This window comes from Octopus bimaculoides, chromosome 7 (assembly GCF_046866305.1).
Source record: "Octopus bimaculoides isolate indiv1 chromosome 7, ASM4686630v1, whole genome shotgun sequence".
In the NCBI taxonomy this organism is placed as follows: Eukaryota; Metazoa; Mollusca; class Cephalopoda; order Octopoda; family Octopodidae; genus Octopus; species Octopus bimaculoides.
In genome coordinates, this window is record NC_142934.1 from 28,309,182 (window position 1) to 28,328,124 (window position 18,943).

Below are 18,943 nucleotides of genomic sequence, written 5' to 3' on the forward strand. Positions count from 1 at the left end.
ACACACGTGATTGAATATCATAGTACCGGCTGCACAATAACTTATGGTAATCTTCCAGTATAGGGAAATAACGTCAAACTAAAGCGTTTGACCCGAGCTAAAAAAAAAAAAATACTGTAATAGGTGTAAAACAACTTGCTGTGAACAAATATAAAGAAAAAAAAAAACGCGCGCTCACGAACGGGTGGGGTGGGGTGAGGAGAGGACGGATAATACTAGTAAGACGTTAAATTATTTCCCTTGTATTTTTATTTACTTTTTTTACGTCCCAAAACTGGAAGATTAGCCTTCTTTTCTACTCTAGGCACAAGGCCCGAAATTTTGGGGGAGGAGGATTAAGTCAATTAGATCGATCGCAGTACACAACTGGTACTTAATTTATCGAACCCGAAAAGATGAAAGGCAAAGTTGATCTCAGCAGAATTTGTACTCAGAACGTAAAGACAGACAAAATACTGCTAAGCATTTCGCCCGGCGTATTAACGTTTCTGCCAGCTCGCCGCCTTATAATAATAATAGCTACAGCCATAAAGTAACACGGTTTTTATATTAATATGAAACTAATACTTATTCTCTTTGGTTATCGCCCTTGTTCCTGTTACTTCCGGAAGCCACATCCGTAAATTGGAAGATGGCGTCCACCTTCGGAGACGATCTTTTCGATATATTTGAGTCGAAAGCCGAGAATTCTAAAGTAACTGATAAAAAAAATGAAGAAGAGAAAATATCGGTTGAGGATACACAAAGGTAAGATTCAATTTGATAATAATTATCAAGTAATATTCATGTTTATGCGTTCCCATATTGTCACGTGTTGTACACGTCCCATTTCCCCCTTGTTCAAGTATTTAAAGTGTTAAATTTGCTTTAATTCTATTTTATACAAATTTGTAAAATTTCAGTAGTTGTGTCTTATTAAAACATCCGTTTGACTTTCATATAGTCCGTTTCTAATCCATTCGAAGCGGCCGATTAAACAGTTATCTGATGAAGCGAAAATGAAAGAACAAATTTCTGTTCTCGACAACTCTGCCATTATATAATATTAAAAGGAAACATTTTTTAAGAAATAATTTTGATACAAAAATTAGCTTAAACGTAGTTTTTTATTTGAGGACTTTGAAAGGGTATTAAAGCTTTTTTTATGTCGTTTTGTAACGAAAGAATTTTAAAAATAAAAATGGCCCTGGAATTTGTCGCGTATATTTTATATTTTTAGGTACATTTCGATTGCGTTTCAGAAGCTAGAAGGCCCATTTTTTAAAAATACTAAACACAGCGCATATGGGTACCAAATAGAGATCCAAAGATTAAGAGCTTTTAAAGGATATTAGCATAGTTTTTGTGAAATATCGGTTGTTGATAGGATCATTTCCCGTACTGTTTGTTTATGATGAAATTTTATTTAAACTGTTTTTCCATTAAATGTTTCGTATTTGTTTTTGTTTTTTGTTTTGCTTCTTGAATGTTTGACAAGTTCTTTTAATTACATGCTTTAGGAATTTTTAAAAAGTAATTTTTAATACTTCTTCACAACACTTGGTAAGCATGGGTGACAAATAAATGCACAAGGCATTTTGTACATTTGCAAAGCAAGACTTCAAAGAATTGCCACTTACCAAACGGTAAAACTTCATTTCTGCGACGTCTTGTTTAGTGTCAGTATGAGAAATAAGATGAGCTTTAAACATTGCTACAAATTGCACAAATTCTTTACTTAGACTTTCTTCGACGTCTAGATATGATTTAACGAAAGTGCTACAATTGATGAAGGAATCCAAACTCATCTTTTGATAAACTTTCTGGTGTTCTGAGAGGGAAGAAAAAAGAAGATAGTCATAATGGCAAGAAAGGTTTGGTGTTTAAGATTCAACAAATTGATTTGAAATCATTGAAGTCATATTTGCGATTTCCCTTTGAGTTGTTGACTACCTTCACATTTTGTCAGATCCTTAGCCTTTTTTACTCAATGTCTGAAAAGTAGACTGCATAACTTGAATATACCCAGGCAAAAATTTGTTGAATGCACTAGTGTTGAATCAAGTCTTTGCAGAAGATTGCAAAGAAGCATTGGTTATTTGAAAATGTTATACTTGACTCCCACAACTTGTGATGGTTGTGTAAAGTACCACACACTTGAAGTGAATGGAATCTTTGGGAAAAGGAAGACTGAGAAAAACTTGGGATGGAGTGGTGAAGACTAATTTCAAGATATTACACCTCATAAAGATGATAGAAAGTTATGACATTTGGCAATGCTGAAGAAAACCTTTCCACTTGTGCAAACATGGTGAAATGCACATTAAAATTTGGATAATGGTGGAGGTTTGGACTTTTATTTAGTTTATTCTTTCTAAGTCGCCATCTGCTGCCCCTCTTGTCTTTTTAATATCTTCACTTATGTTATCGGTCTCTTCTGCTTGCTACACTTGGCCACCTGTGTATTGTTCATATGCATTTCTCCAGTCACCATTTGTACTGCTGTACTCCCATTGCCTGAGTAACAAGGGATTGCCATTCTTCAATACACCCCTCTGTTTACTTCCTGTACTACTAGCCACCCCTTCCTCTCCTTCAGATCACTCTGTCATTGGTTTCAAATTTTGACACAAAAAGCTAGCAATTTCAGGGGAGTAGATAGGTCAACCCTACCCCCACTCACACATACATGCACACAGTGCTCAACTGGTATTTATTTTATCAACTCTGAAAGGACGAAAGGCAAAGTTGACCTCAGTGGAACTTGAACTCAGAATGTGAAGACAGACCAAATGCCGCTAAGCTTTTTACCTGGTGTGCTAACTATTTTGCCAGCTTGCCACCTGAAATTACTCTGTCATTGACATCACTGTTTTACCATTGCTATCCCGACAACCTGTCACTTGCACTCTTTCTTGCCAGCAAACAATTTCTAATTAGTGACTCGTTTACTCTCTGTCATTATTCTCCCATTTCTCCTTCACCTTGCCTCAATCATACTGTTTTCCCCATTCATATTTACATTGTACATATACATCATCCTAAGACATAGCAATTTGTGAGACCATTTGAAATGGTGGCTGACACCAGCTGTAGCTTGATTAGAATTAATAACTCTATGATCACAAACACCATTATAATAAATGTCAGTGAAAAAGTTTGTAAATTCTTAAAGTAATTAAATATTTCATAAAAATGATTGCGATTATTTGCATCAATTTAACTTATTCAGGGCTGAGGATTTACTCAGGAGTATCGTTAAAAAGCGAGAGATTGACAACCCTGATGTAATTAGTTCCAAGAAATTAAAAGCTGACCATGAGGATCTTGCGTAAGTATTGAGTTTTTTAAAACAATTTTGTAAAAATATCTGTAAATTTTTTACTCAATTTCATTTCTATCTTTTAAAACTGTTTCCCAGGCTAACATGAATTGGGTAGCTTTTAAAGATTTGGATAAGCAGCAACATTTTAAATAGTTCTTGGAGATATTTAAAACAAAAGTAATGAATGTAAGGATTTGATTCACTTAACCTCATAGCTGTTGTTTATCATTAGTTCTAGGCAAAGCTGTGCAAGTTGAAGTTGGTAATATTTAGTATTTTACTGGAATCAGTGAAAATATACTGACTCCAACTAAATGTAAAATATAATGTATTAAAATTCATAACTTCACAAATACTAATTCGACTGTTTTTTTTTCTTGGCTTTATTTATTTCATCACTGAAAATAAATTAGATTTAAGGGTTTCTATGAAGAAAGCAGATCTGGTTGAAGCAATTCTGTTTTTAAGATATTAACAAATTTTGGATTTAATTTCTATTCTGTAGATACAATGTTTTAATAAATTTGTACAGGTAAACTTAATCTTTTGCAAGGTTACTATTAGAGAGAGAATATAGATAGAGGAACAGAAAAGGTGTTGAGTAGGTGTGCAAGAGATATTGTTGTAAAGTGTAGGTCTAGACAGTATAGTAGCCTTATTTTAAAATCTACATATAGTGTTTCTGTAAGAGATGCTAAGTGGGACATTATATTTTATGTTCATGTTTTCTAATTTCATTTTTCCAATTTGTGTATGATGGCAGTAATAATTACAAACTCTTAAAACTGAACTTGATTTTAATTTTCTGTTTCTAGTGCAGCTGCAGAAGTTATGCCTCGTATCCAGGTCCACAAAGTTGAGACTTTGGAGTCTTGCACACATGAGGTAATACATTTTGTAAAGTTAGATGATGTTCCATTATTATTATTTTTTGTTCGTTTTCTTTTAACAGGTCTTCAGTTCTTTAAGTTTTTTTTTATCATTTGTCTCTATTAAGCAATCCTTTGTATACTTGAGTTATTTTTAACAACATAGTCCAGTCTCTACCCTTTTTACCCAATTCATCAGTTTCTTTGAGATTATGTTCTGTGTGACACCTTGAGCAAGTATCATCTGTTGTAGCCCAAAGCCAATCAAACCTAGCAAGTGAATTTAGTAGATGGAAACCAAAAGAAGCGTGTTTATTTCTTTGTTGCCCACAGGGGGCTAAACATAGAAGGGACAAACAAGGACAGACAAAAGGAATTACTGGAGTCAATTACATTGACCTCATTGCGTAACTGGTAGTTATTTAATCAACCCCAAAAGGATGAAAGGCTAAGTCAACCTTGGCGGAATTTGAACTCAGAACGTAAAGATAGACGAAATGTCGCTAATCATTTTGCCTGGTATGCTAACGTTTCTGCCAGCTCACTGCCTTATGAAAGAAGCTTGTTAATATATGTGTGTGTGTCTGCATGCACATATGCTTTTGTGTACCCTTGTCTTGACATTACATGATGGTTATAAACAAGCATCACCATAATACAAGTGGTGTCTGTTTTCAGTTTTCCATTAAAAACATATCTGGGCATGGGAAATATTGCCTTGCTTGGAAATAGGTGAGGGTTGGTGACAGGAAGGACATTTGGTTGTTAAAAATCTGCCTCAACAAATTTTATCAGACCCATGCAAGCATGGAAAGTGGATGGTAAATGACAATGATGCCTTAAGTTTCTGTAGAGAAATTCTGTATTTTTCACACTCCAGTGTTGATACAGACTTTGAAGTACTAGCTATATGTGTGCATACACACAAGCAGGCATACTCTGCAATGATTTGATAATCCTTCAATTGAGGCTTTCAACCTAAAATGTTAGTTTAATTTCTCTCACAGCTCACCAACATCCGCTTCTTTTGACTTTCTTTACCATTTGGTCTATGTTGCTGCAGCCTACCTTTGGCGTTACAGTATTGGTGATTCCTTTCTAAATTGATACAATAAAACAGCTGACTAAAGTTACGGCTCAAGACATGTTTTTGTCTTTCTACATAACTTGCCACTTTATTTAATTCTTTTGATACTGCCCTGCCCAAAGCCACTCCTGCTTCTTAGATACAATCCATCTTTCTATCAATATTTCCTGTTAAATTATGTTCCAAACACCAGCTTAACAACCACAATTATTTTACTAAATACTTCATTATTTTTGAAATTAATTGCTAGAAAGATAATGTATTTCAATAAAATTATGGTAAAAAAAAGCATTAAAATACCAATTTGTTGAAATGCTCTTATTGAAAAACGCAATAGAGGATCACTTATTATAATTTAAATGCTGTTATTAATCATTTTTTTTTTTAATCACGTATCTCAGCATTTAATTTATTACAACAGTTTCTTAAATGATCATGCTTTCATAATAACATTGAGAGTGTTTTAAATTTCTCTCTCTTCCTCTCTGCACAGGTTGCTCTACCTCCTGATGAAGAATTTGTTCCTTTGAAACCTCCCCCTGAAAAACCTGCTCAGGAATTTCCTTTTATTCTTGATCCATTCCAAAAGGAAGCACTTTTATGTTTAGAAAACAACCAGTCTGTATTGGTATCTGCACACACATCAGCTGGCAAAACAGTTGTTGCTGTGTAAGTATTACAGTTTGAGATCTCCTTGATTTACAGTACTTTTTTTTTTTTGACATTCCAGATAATCTGATATTATTATTTTTACAAGTGTATAAAAAATTTTAGATTAACAAAAACCATTAATTCCTTGGGTGACTTACAACAATCATTTATTTGTGAGTTAGATGTTGAAATGTTTCATTCACAAGTATCCTTGAAATAAGTATTTGTCATCTACTAAGGTACTGTATTTACTCATGTATAAGTTGTACACCTAATTTAGTGTTAAATCTTGGTACAAAATTTTTTGCCTTTATAGGTTTAGCTTTGCTCCATGTATAATTTGCCTCCCCCACTCCCCTATGTTCTTCACTTAAATCAAGAATAAAATTTATCCCCACTTAAACGTGGACATTCTATTAGAACAAACTATACTGTAGTAGTTACCATGGGAGAAACTCCCATATTGGCTTTTTGGTACAAAATATACTCTTGCTACAATACCATAGTATAGTTTGTTCTAAAAGAACATCCACATTAAGAGGGGATAAATATTACCTCTTAGTTATTAATAGTGCCACTTAAGCACAAGTAAATACAATAATTTCAGTCAATTGTACTTACTACAAATTTGTAAACCTGTGCCAATATTGGAAATTGGTGTTTAATATGTAGCTTTTAACATGCAGTAGAAATAACCCTGCTTTAGATTCCAACTTGTAACCTTGACTGAAAAATAGAGATTTAGTGTGAGTAAATTTACTAGATAGAACAGTTGATCTGTTTTTGTTGGTTTCTGGCATTTAATCTTCACGATTGGGTGGACTGAAGTATATGAAATTAAGTGCCCTGTCCAGAAACAACAAAATATTTTAAGGTTGCGTGTGAGTTAAGAAAATGAGTAGGCAGTAGAAATATAGAGATATCGGCATTTGGTTTGGATATGCAGGGGGTTCCAAATTATTTTTCTTTTCCTATCACCATGTTTCACACTCCCCATGCACTGCCTACCTGTCTCCCCCACTTCTTGCAACACTGTTGCAACCTATTCAAATACATGGCATCTCTCATCCATCCTCTGTTTACTATATTGATCATTACTATTCTGCTGCTGTTCACCCCCATCAACCATTCTCTACATTCATCTCTCAACCCCATTTTAGAGTCGTTATTTACTCTTCCTAACTCCCCTTATTTATCCTTCACCATTTATTTTTCATTCATTATATTCAACCCCTCACCCTAACCCATCTGTCATCCTCCATACACTCTTACAGCCTCTACTTCACTCCTACTTTGAGGGTCTGCTCAAACACCTCATCATCACTATTTTTATCTCTTTAGCCCTGTCCCAATCACACCCATCTTTTCTATAATGTGAGTAGCCATGTAGCTCCTCTACTGCAAGAAACCTGTTCTGCTATGGCTTCTTATTTCATATGCTAACCCCTCATCTAGCATAAAGCTGCCTCTCTTGGGGTTCCTAGTAATGCAAGCTGTATGGCAGCCTCACTAGTGCTGGTGCCATGAAATATGCATTCAATAAACACTGTAAAATAGTTGGCATTAGGAAGGGTATCCAGCTGTAGAAACCATGCTAAAGGGCACATTGGAGTATAGTGCAGATTTTGGAAGCATTGGAGCCTGTTAAACCATCCAACCCATGTCAGCTTCGAACATTTATGTTAAATTATGATAATGATCAGTGGTATAGCAGTCGAAGGATGGCTGAGGATGAAATTATTGTAAGCCAGAAATCAGAGCATTGAGCCTCAAAGAAAAGATGTAGAATTGAGATTCATGGTGAAATGCTGTATTTGCTAGTCCATCCAACCCAAACCAGATGAAAAAAATTATTATCATTGTGTTTAACATCCATTTACCATGCTGGCATGGGTTGGATGGTTTGACGAGCTGGCAAGCTAGAAAGCTGCATCGGGTTTGACAATGGAGTAGCAGCAACAACCACCATGTTTGAGTATGCTTTGATAAATTTATTCTTGTCTTCAGTTAGAATGAGAATTTATCAATTTATATTTCCAGCTATGCCATTGCAATGTCGCTCCAAAAGAAGCAGCGTGTTATATACACATCTCCTATTAAAGCATTAAGCAACCAGAAATATCGAGAATTGTTTGAAGAGTTTCAAGATGTTGGTTTGATGACCGGAGATGTAACTATCAACCCAACTGCTAGTTGTTTAGTCATGACAACTGAAGTAAGTTTCTTTAATTTGTATTGTTTATTGCAGAAGCTCATTTACACTGAAGATTTAATTGTACAGAGAAACAATTTTGTTGTTATTTGTAGCTTAGTAACAATTGCAGTAGAGCAAGAAATTTTGTGAATTGAGTTAAAGTTTAATTTCTAGTTGAAGTCTAAATCTTTCAGAAAGTCATGAACATCATATTCCTAGGTCTTCAGAAAGTTGTTGACTAGCACTTAAGTATGAAATTGTTATGGTTATAGTACAACTGAAGCTAAGCTGTATCAGCAGCCTTGTTTTAATTATTAGTTAGTTATTTTACTTATATTGTTGTCCTTGAGAAAGGTATCATTGTTTTACTTGCTTTCTGAAATATTTCTGATGCCATTTGGACATAAGGTAAATTATCGTTAAAATAGCATCTTGAAGTTCAGTTTTATCTTTTATACCTCTAGGTCAATGAACCAGAGAGATATTGAAGACACTTTAATTGTTGGCATGTCATAAAATTTTTACTGCCTTGCAAATTATTTTTAACATATTAGGATCTCTTGTTGTTTATTTTGGGTTAAATGTAATGATTCAAGTCATATAGATATAACTTATAAAACAATCAAATTAACCCTTTTGATACTAACCTACTTGAGACCATTTCTGGTTTTGTGATTCAAAACCTGCCTTTTTTTTTACATATTCATATCAAAATTAAAACCTTCCATTACGATGATAATTTTTATGTAAGAAGCTTATTTTTCAAGCATTTTCATTAGAAATTTTGAATATTTACATTTGAAACATGGCAATGAAATAGATAGGTTTTCTTATCCGTTGGCTTATTCTCTGCATCTTCAAATGCTTTGACACTCCTTACCAATACATCTATATATCAGCTCTTTATTTTTCTTTGTTAATTATAAACAATTACATTTTAATACTGACAAACATTATAGTAATTACAATAACTTTCTCTCCACAGATTTTGAGAAGTATGTTATATCGAGGATCAGAGATCATGAGAGAAGTTGCTTGGGTGATATTTGATGAGATTCATTATATGAGAGATAAAGGTGTGTTACTTTTATTATTGCTCTTTTACCTTTGACTCAATGATTTTGTTGGTTAGCTTGCCTGTAATCCTGTTGCAGCTCTCTCTCAGTAATATTTTCTTCTGTCATTTAAATTCCTTTTGTTTCTATTCAGAACGAGGTGTTGTTTGGGAAGAAACCATTATCCTCCTTCCTGATAATGTACACTATGTATTTCTATCAGCCACTATCCCTAATGCACGACAATTTGCTGAGTGGATATGTCATCTTCATAACCAGGTAAGTGAAGAATTCTGGAAATATTTGAGATTGTATGTTCTCATGTTTATAGACCAATTGTGTAAGTGTACTTATAATTATCATTATCATTTAATGTCCATGTTCCATGCTGTCATGGGTTGGACAAGCTGGCAGAATCGGATGGGTCCAGAGTCTGCATTATGCTCTGATGTCTGCACCAGCATAATTTCTACAGTTGAATCCCTTTCCTAACACCAACTACTTTACTGTGTCTACTGGATGCTTTTTTTTTTTTTTGTCACATAAACACTAGTGAGGTCACTATGCAGCCTGCAAGACTAACATCCCCTTTGACTGTGTGAAGATTAGTAGAAAGGGAGGCAGCTTTATGCTATGAGATGAAGGGTTAAAGTGAAAGAGAAGGGGCCAGAAGAGAACAAGTTTCTTGCTGTAGGGGAGTTACATAGCTATAGAAGAAGGGGTGGGGGTGGGCAGTGGAACTGGAGTGAAAAATAATGGTGATAAGTTGTCAGGGTGGACCTCAAGATATGTGGTGAGTGAAAGTGTGGGTGGGTAGCAGTTGTGGGAGATGGTGAATATTATGAACAAATGTTGAGGGATGATAAGTAGGGGAGAGGAGTTGACTGACTGCAGAAAAGAGGGCATAGTGGTGGTGGTGGTGGTGGTGGTGTGAGGAATAGTGTAGAGAAGATGAGGAGTGAAAGGGAGATAGGGAAATTGGTGTATGGTTGAGGAGTAGGTTGTAAGAGTGTGGGGGAGATGTAGTGAATGGAGAAGGAAGTGACTGATGGGTGGGAAGAGAAATAATTTGGTGGGTGAGGAAGGTGATCAATCTAAAATGTAGATGGAAAAGAAAGTGTTAATGAAAGATGCATAACAGTGAAATGATTTCAGATGGTAAGAGGGGTAAGTGGTATCGGTGGGGAAGAACTGAAGTATGCTTTTCTGCTCACATTTAACTACAACAGCAGACTAGTACATGGCAGTGGGAATGTCTTGAGTAGGAAAGGGATGGGGGCAGTTGTGCATTTATGAGTGGGTGCTGAAAAGTTCCTGGCTTTGGGTAAAAGGAAATACAGGAGGCTCAGTTAATTATGATTTTATTCAGCATATTCTTCTCTCAGATTTACACACTTACTACACCAGACCTTCAGTTTTTCTAAGCTCAGTGTAAGAACTCAGAAGGTTGGGCCTCCAACTAGGCCTTTCACGATACCCTTAAAGCCAGGAACTTTACAGCATCTCATTGTATACACATATGCATACATAGATACACGATCTTACAGAATCTCATGCTATGAGTCATCCTGGTGCTTTGTCATCTCTTCCATGATACTTATGGACATTTCTGTAGTGAACATTTAAACATTGCTTTATTTTTAGTTTGGGCTTGATTTTGAAGTTCGTCTTAGAAGTTGTTAATTTGATAATATTTGGTCCTGATATGGCCAATTTAAATGCTAAATTGTTAAGCGAGGTTAATGATGATGATGGTACTAATAAATACTCACTCACCTTCCTTTGTAACCTTCAGTTTTTCTGTTACAAATAAATATTTTCATCTGTAATATGAAGTTTGTATTTGTACATTATTCTTAGATATATGAGAAATATCCATACTATCTTTATCACTAGCTCTTTGGACCAACTGGTCCAGGAACATGTCATATGAATGTGAACATATAAATAGTTCAACTCCTATTGATCTTAGTTACTTGATAAATTGAAATGCTCCTGACTTAGTGCTTAAGATATTTAGTTCACAATCATTAAGCTATGAGTTCGATTCCTGGTGGTGCATTGTGCCCTTGAACAAAAAAATACTTCATATTACTTCAGTCTACTCAGCTGGCAAAAAATGAGTTGTACCTGTATTTCAAAAGGGCCAGCCTTGTCACATTGTGTCATGCTGAATCTCCCTGAGAACTGTCTTAAGGATATGCATGTCTATGGAGTGCTCAGCCACTTGCATGTTAATTTCACATGTAGGCTGTTCCGTTAATCGAGCTAAATGGAACACTCGTCATAACCAACAGAGAGAGCCAGGCCACTCGATAAATTAATCTGTCAGAAATCAATCATATTAAGCACCACTTCCACAGTAAAATTTTGTAAGAGATAGCAGAACCAAAATTAACAAATAACTAACATTTGAAACCTTTTTTTAGCTCCATATGGAAAATGATGTCCCAAAACTTTCTATATTTGTATTTTTGTATTTTTTTTTACAGCCATGTCATGTTGTTTACACTGATTATCGACCAACACCATTGCAACATTACATCTTTCCTGCAGGTGGTGATGGCATTCATTTAGTGGTAGATGAGAATGTAAGTATGCCCCTGTTATAATGGTATTTTAAAGCTTAAAACAAACACACACACATAATGGTTTAACTGAATATTCTGTTTCCTTATATAATTATGCCAGGGAGAATTTAGAGAAGAGAATTTTGCAACTGCCATGCAAGTTTTACAAGAAGCTGGAGGAAACGCTCGAGGAGATATGGGACTTCGTGGAAGGAAAGGCAGTGTCAGAGGTTAGTTAAATCTCTATATGGGTATGTGTGTATATATATAATAGTTACTGGCATAGCTGTGTGGTTAAGAAGTTTCAGGTTCAGTCCTACTGCACAGCACCTTGCATAATTATCTCCAACGGAAGCTAACTGGCCAAACCAAAGCCTTGTGAATGGGTTTGGTAGATGGAAACTGAAATAAGCCCATCATGTATGTGTGTGTTCATTCTTTGGTTGTAAGCAACACCTTCACCTATGAATGCATATCTGAGCTTCTCGAGAAGTTGTGCAATAATTGTAAACAAAAAACGCTTATTTCAGTGTTATTTCGTTTTGGTATTCCATGTAAACATGTGTAAGGTACTCTTTGATTGACTGAGAGATTATTATATCACTTGGAAATAGGCGGGGGGATAGCAACAAAAAGGAAATCAGGTCAGAGAAAACTGCCCCATCATGGAAAAGTAGGCATTAAAATGATGATGATGATTTTATATATATATAATTCCAATTTAATTTGTTTAAAGTTATTATTTAATAACAATATTAGTAGGTGTTGAGCAACTTATTAAAAACATTTCCTTCTCATAAATGTTTTCCATTTGAATATATTAGTCCTTTCATAACCATATTTTTAATGAATTTGTTTAAATTAATCAAAAGGAATTAAATAAAATAGCTAAGGTTGTCATTATTAAGATAGTATTTGAAACATATAACTTGAAAAAGTTTTTTCATAAAATTATGGTGGAAAGTTTTAGCTTAAATGTGCCTACTTTGAGAGGTTTTGTCATAGAAGTGGAGGTAGTCTCGGGTGGGTTGGTATCAGAAGGGTTAAAAACAAATCAAAACCTACAGTTTCTTTTTTTTGTTGAAACCTCAGATAATTCCAACTGCTACAAAATTGTGAAGATGATTATGGAAAGAAACTTTGCTCCTGTAATTGTGTTTAGTTTTAGCAAGAAGGATTGTGAAGCTTACGCTCTCCAACTGACCAAACTGGATTTTAACTCTGGTAAATACCACATTGGTTTTCTTTTCATAATGGTGTGATATGTTATGATACTAGTGAGCTAAAGTTGTGACTAAATTTTGATTTTCAGTATAAGCTATTTTAACTTTTTCCATGTTCATGAATGTGTTTGGAGTAGGTAGGTAATGCTACAACTTCCAAATCTTCATTAGCTGTCAACCATAGATAATAATACCAATAAGCATGTTATTCTGTACAAATAATTATTAATGTGAGCTCTTGTAAGATAAAATTGAAAATCGGTCCAAAATTTTGTGAAGATCTCCAGTGAGTGAAAATAGTTTAGGTACTGGATTTCTGATAATAAAGGAAAGACAAAAACAAAAAATATTTAAGTTGCTGCTATGGGTATTGTTATATTCTCTTGCAAGCAGTTAAGATTATGGCGGTTTCCTCAACATTCTGTTGTGAAACATTTGCCTCAGCAGATCAAATAAAATCAGTGGCAGGGAAATATTTTCATTTAAATTTTCTTTATTTAAAATGATTTGCACTTGCCTAATTCAAAGCCATAGTCATCAGCTAAATGAACTGTGGGTATTTTGAGAAACATTTTGTTGGCAAAGCAAATGCAAAAAAGCTGTTTGTATTACACTATAGGACCATGAGTTCATATCATTTCATGTATGAACTTTAAAGATTTGAGTTCTTTATGAGCCCCTATAATAGTGGAACTGTTAAAAATTAATCAGTTGCTCTATAAAAACAAAATCTTCCAATATCTTAACTAAATAAAGTGAAGCAGTTAAAAATGAATTAGTTCATGCTCACAAATACGTATGTTAAAAAAGAAAATAGTAAATAGGGAAATAACATTTATCTCTTTCTGGAATATACAAAGCATAGGAAGTACTTATTTCAGTTCACTTGGATTTTGAGACTATGTAACAGCTTTTATTTGTAATGTTATGTGCTTCACTAGGTTTCTGTCTGGTGGATGATTTGTCCTTCAATCAGTTAATAACTTTGGAACTATAACTAAATAATCTCTTTGTTATGCGGCATAAGACAAATAGGGAGGTTCATTAACCTTTTAAATTCTATTAAGAAAAGAGTGGTGAAGTAATTTCAATAAACAGCAGTGATCATGTTTAAAGAGACATTATTTGCTTAGCTCTATTCAATAATATAAAGTATTATTGAGTGTTACAGTTTAGTTATCTGTTATTGATTTTGAAATCCTTTTTATTCAATTGAAGCTGAGGAAAAAAATTTAGTTGTGGAAGTGTTCAATAATGCCATTGACAGTTTGTCGGACAGTGACAAGAAATTGCCACAGGTCAGTATTGTTTTATTTTTGTTTTAATTGACACAGTTGTGATGATAAAGAGTAATTTCATAAATAATCATTTTTGGATTTTCAAGTAATACCCTGTAGGATGTAGTCTATATACATCTAATCCAGTGCTTAACACATGAAAAAATGAAAAGCAATATAGAGCCAGGTGAGATCTGAACTCGGAACTCAAAGTATGGTGACTTCCAATTCTGATGTCCATTTCTCATTGATATAATATGTAATCTTTTTTAATCCTAACTGTCACCATAACTTGCTTCTCCTCCACTCCTGGAACCCTGAGAAATCTCAAAGAAACAAGCAGTGAGTGATTAATTACTTGGATGTCACAAATATTATATAGAATGCAGCTGCTCCTAATCATTGCTGTAGCATAAAGATATCTTAGTTTTGACCAGTCAGTCACAGCAAATCACAGATAATCAAAGCCAATATCTCTACAAGTTAGAGTCTGTTGTTTGCTACCAGTATGATGCATTCACAACTTAATTCTTGAATGTGAAGTTTCATCATGCACTGCCCATAAAAAAAACATCTTAAGAAGAGGATGCCAGACTAAAAGTATGCCAGTTTGGCTAATAAGCTGAAAACGTTTTGAAATGATTTTTGTTCTAAAATAAATGTTATTAAATTTAGGAAGTTTTAATATTTACTGTGTATTTTGACATCAAACAACAGTTTTATCATAGGATCAAATGATATTTTTTGCTAACTTTTTCTTATGGCTTAATATTTTCAGGTTGAAAATGTACTTCCTTTACTTAAAAAGGGAATTGGAATCCATCATGGTGGTTTACTTCCTCTTTTGAAGGAGACCATTGAGATACTTTTTGCTGAAGGTCTCATCAAGGTTTGTATTTAAAGCTTAATTTATATAATTTTTCTAATCAAAATACCGATATGTGTAACATTTACACATCAGTATTTTAGTACTGCTTCTAACACAGATCAGTAAATGTTGTTCATCAATTTCTATATTGGAACAAATATTTTGCGGCTTAGCTCACACTGTCTGGAGGTGTTGTCCCTGAGGAGACCAAGTTAGGTTGAAACTCTGTATCTTGTGATATGCCAGCAATCTGAGCAAACCCTACTTCTTTTTTTTAACAGATCTCTTTAAAAAGTTTCTCTGAGACAAAATATTACAGCTGGTGCTGTTCTACATTTGCATATACTTTGTAAATGTTTTATACACAGGTATTTTGGCCTAATACTGTTTCATGTGTGTTTGTTAAATTAATTTTTATAATATTGCTTACCTTTTTACCTTTTAAAACATTTAAAACTTAGCTAAAAGCTCAATCACCAATGAAACATGTAAACATGTTAATTGTTCAGACTTGTTATCTTCGTTATTTGGGAGCTCCAACCCAGTAATTTTTTTATTATTTTCATCAACATTTTAACACCCATTGTTTTTCATGCTTGCATGGGTCAAACGGAATTTATTGAGGCATATTTTTTCTACAGCCAGATACCCTTTTTGTCATCAACCCTCCCTTGTTTTGAAGCAAGGTAATGGTCCCCTATTCTATTGAACAATGAACATCCTAGTCATTATTATGAGTCTATGTAACATGTTAAGAAGCTTGGACGTGCTTTCATGGTTGATTGAAGCATATAACACTGCCTGTATTCAAAAGGCTGTTGTTTCATTTACTGTTAATGAATTCAAGTAATGGAAAAAGATGTGAGTTATGATGATGATTTAGGGGCACAACCAGTAGTTTTCAGTAATCATTAATCCCAGTACTGAAAGGATGAAAGGCAAATCAAACTTCAGTGGGATTTGAAATTAGAATTTAAGGAACCAGAAGTACCAATCCACTCCTTCAATAATAATCATAATAACAATACTTTCTGATTTAGGCCCAAGGCTGACAATTCCTGAGGAAAGAAGGTTAATTACATTGGCCTCACTATTTGACTGGTGCTTTATTTTATTAACTTCAGACTGATGAAAAACATAGTTGACCTCATCAGGATTTGAATTAAATTATAAATTCTATAGTTAAATACTGAAACAATTGGGTCATTTCTGTGAGCATAGTTGGATGTTTTATTTAGTACAAGAAATAGTCCAGTATTAATGATAGATAATTTTTCTCCATTTTTTTTTCTCTTCCTTTTAGGCTCTGTTTGCTACAGAAACATTTGCCATGGGTCTTAATATGCCTGCCAGGACAGTTTTATTCACCTCTGCTCGTAAGTTTGATGGTAAAGATTTTAGATGGGTAAGTTTTTTTTTTTCTTTCTGTTCTTTTGTAAATAAAAAACATCTACTTATATGTAGGCTTGAACCAAAACCTCATGCAGTTTTGCAACATAGCTGGTAGTATCTAAATAATCAAATAACAGCAGAAACAAAGCAAGAAATATTTGTGAAATAGTAGTATAGTAGGATAGATCTGAGAAAACTGCATCTACTTCACGCGAAACAACAAAGATGTCTGGAAGGCTGATGTAAACCTACTAAACTTATACCATCTTACAAAAATATAATGCATAATAGATACTGACAATAAGGACTTGGTTGGTTAAACCTTTTGTTACTATATTTCTGTTTATATACTCTGCCTTTGTTTTGGTTTAGAGTTTTTGTCATTATTAAGCTGGTGTTTGAAGCATAGATCAACATGAATATTTAAGGTTTTAATTTAGATTACTATAAAACAAAGTTTCTATCATTGAACCAGAAGTGTTCTCAAGTAGATTGGTATCAAAAGGGTTAAAGCAATCTGTTGTATAAGCTCTTGTTTCAGTAAGTTGCATACAAGTATCTAGTTTTGAAAACCATTCTGGTTCATGTTAGGCTGGGAAATGGGTTTTTCTTTTTCTTTTTTCTTACAAGCTCCATATATTTACATAATTGTTTTATTTTTTTAAATTTTTCTATTAATTTTTGTAAATTTAGATAACATCTGGTGAATATATTCAAATGAGTGGTCGTGCTGGACGTCGTGGAATTGATGACCGTGGTATTGTCATCTTGATGGTTGATGAGAAAATGAGTCCTATGGCTGCTAAAAATATTGTTCAAGTGAGAAATATAAAATATAATTTTAATGTCATTTATTGTTATTGGCTGCTACTGTTTGTTTACCTCTGGACATATTCAGTTTCCTGCTCTTTTCTCTAGAATAAAATATTTCATTAAGTTATTAATAATGACCTTTCATAAGAGTGTATGTCCATTAAATCTAAAATTTCAGTTGGAAATAGAAAATACATGGCTGTTTTTTTATATTTGTCTGCCTGTCTGTCCATTTGTGTGTATATAAATATTCTTTTTGGATGACTATATGATTATGAAGTTTGCTTCATAACCATGTAATTTTGTGTTCAGCCCCATTGTTCTATTACTAAAGTGCCAGCCCAATCAATTTCGTGAAAGTGGGATTGGTAGATGCAGTGTACAGAAACTTGTTTTATGCATGCACTTTTTATGTGTCCACTGGGTACACAGTATAGAATTTCTACCAACACTTTCATATTGAGCAGAGCCATCTCCCTGAAGGGATCAGTGATTTTTCTGTTTTCCTACTTACTAGGACTTAGGTTTTTGTTAAATTAACTCTCAGGTCCTTTGATTCCACACCTTGCTTTCACACCAGAAATTTCCTCTCTAGTTCTGGTAGTGATTCAGCAATAAGAACGAGGTCATCAGCTGAGAGGAGCTCCCAAGGGCAATCTGCTTTAAATTCCTCTGTTATGGCCTAGAAGACTATGATGAATAAGAGGGGGCTGAGAACCATTCCTTGGTGAACTCCTACCATATAATCATCACTTTTCCATGCTTGCATGGGTGAGACAAAATTCGCCAAGGCAGATTTTTCTATGGCCAGATGTCTTTCCTGTGATTAACCTTCACTTGTTCCTTCCCAAGCATGGTAATAATTCCCCCTTGACCAGACACATTTGCACAGAAGATTGGAAACAAACAACACTGCTTGGATGATGATTGCATTTCTTTACAACTATCGTGCATTGTCAGTATAAAGAAGCATACACTCATACATATATGTGTTGGGATTCTTGACAGTTTCCATCTACTAAGTTCACTAAAGCCTGGGGCTATAGTAGAAGACACTCTGTACAGTGGCACTGAACCTAAAGTCAACTTGAGTTGCAAAGTGAGCTTCTTAAGCACGTAGCCATATCTGCACCTAAGTTATATATATGTAATTTTGAATAAATTTTGTGCTGCAAAACTGTTTTCGTATTAGAATAGAGTTTGTAAGTTACTTTGAAGTGTTAGACATAATCATTGAGTGCTATTACTTGAGGAAAGCATGAATGTCAAAAATTCCTATTTTCTATGTTTCATGTCTATGCAACGTTTTATTTTCAAAGTCTCAGTTTTTAAATGGAGGTACTGATTTCTCATCACCCTCATTTTTTATCTCTCTTTCCAACTATTCCCACTCCTCATTATATAATGCTGGGTAGCCATGTATCTACTCTTCAGCAAGACACCTGTTCTTGTCTTGCTACCATACTAGAGCCTTTCAACACCTGGCATGAAGCCACTTCATTCAATACTGCACCCCCACTCAGTCAAGGGACCTGTTCCCTTTTCTTTGTTTTGCAAGTTACTTGGTAACCTTACTAGTGTCAGTGCTATGAAAGAAAGCACCCCATACATTTTGTGAAGTGGTTAGGATTGGCATGCAG

General features: G+C 34.3%; 1 protein-coding gene across 1 annotated transcript in view; it reads left to right on the plus strand.

Moving 5' to 3' along the window:
- Nucleotides 1-600: 600 nt before the first annotated feature.
- The window catches only part of LOC106881995 (exosome RNA helicase MTR4), a 32,241-nt gene continuing 13,898 nt past the window's right edge, over nt 601-18,943 (plus strand). Inside the window, exons 1-14 of the mRNA XM_089355067.1 lie at nt 601-747; nt 3,212-3,310; nt 4,120-4,189; nt 5,754-5,929; nt 7,952-8,126; nt 9,091-9,181; nt 9,315-9,439; nt 11,653-11,751; nt 11,852-11,960; nt 12,823-12,954; nt 14,172-14,251; nt 15,009-15,119; nt 16,402-16,503; nt 17,184-17,309. Of these exons, the coding sequence (XP_089211193.1) occupies nt 632-747; nt 3,212-3,310; nt 4,120-4,189; nt 5,754-5,929; nt 7,952-8,126; nt 9,091-9,181; nt 9,315-9,439; nt 11,653-11,751; nt 11,852-11,960; nt 12,823-12,954; nt 14,172-14,251; nt 15,009-15,119; nt 16,402-16,503; nt 17,184-17,309 (1,611 nt within the window). The 5' untranslated portion in view covers nt 601-631. The remainder of the gene's footprint in view (nt 748-3,211; nt 3,311-4,119; nt 4,190-5,753; nt 5,930-7,951; nt 8,127-9,090; nt 9,182-9,314; nt 9,440-11,652; nt 11,752-11,851; nt 11,961-12,822; nt 12,955-14,171; nt 14,252-15,008; nt 15,120-16,401; nt 16,504-17,183; nt 17,310-18,943) is intronic.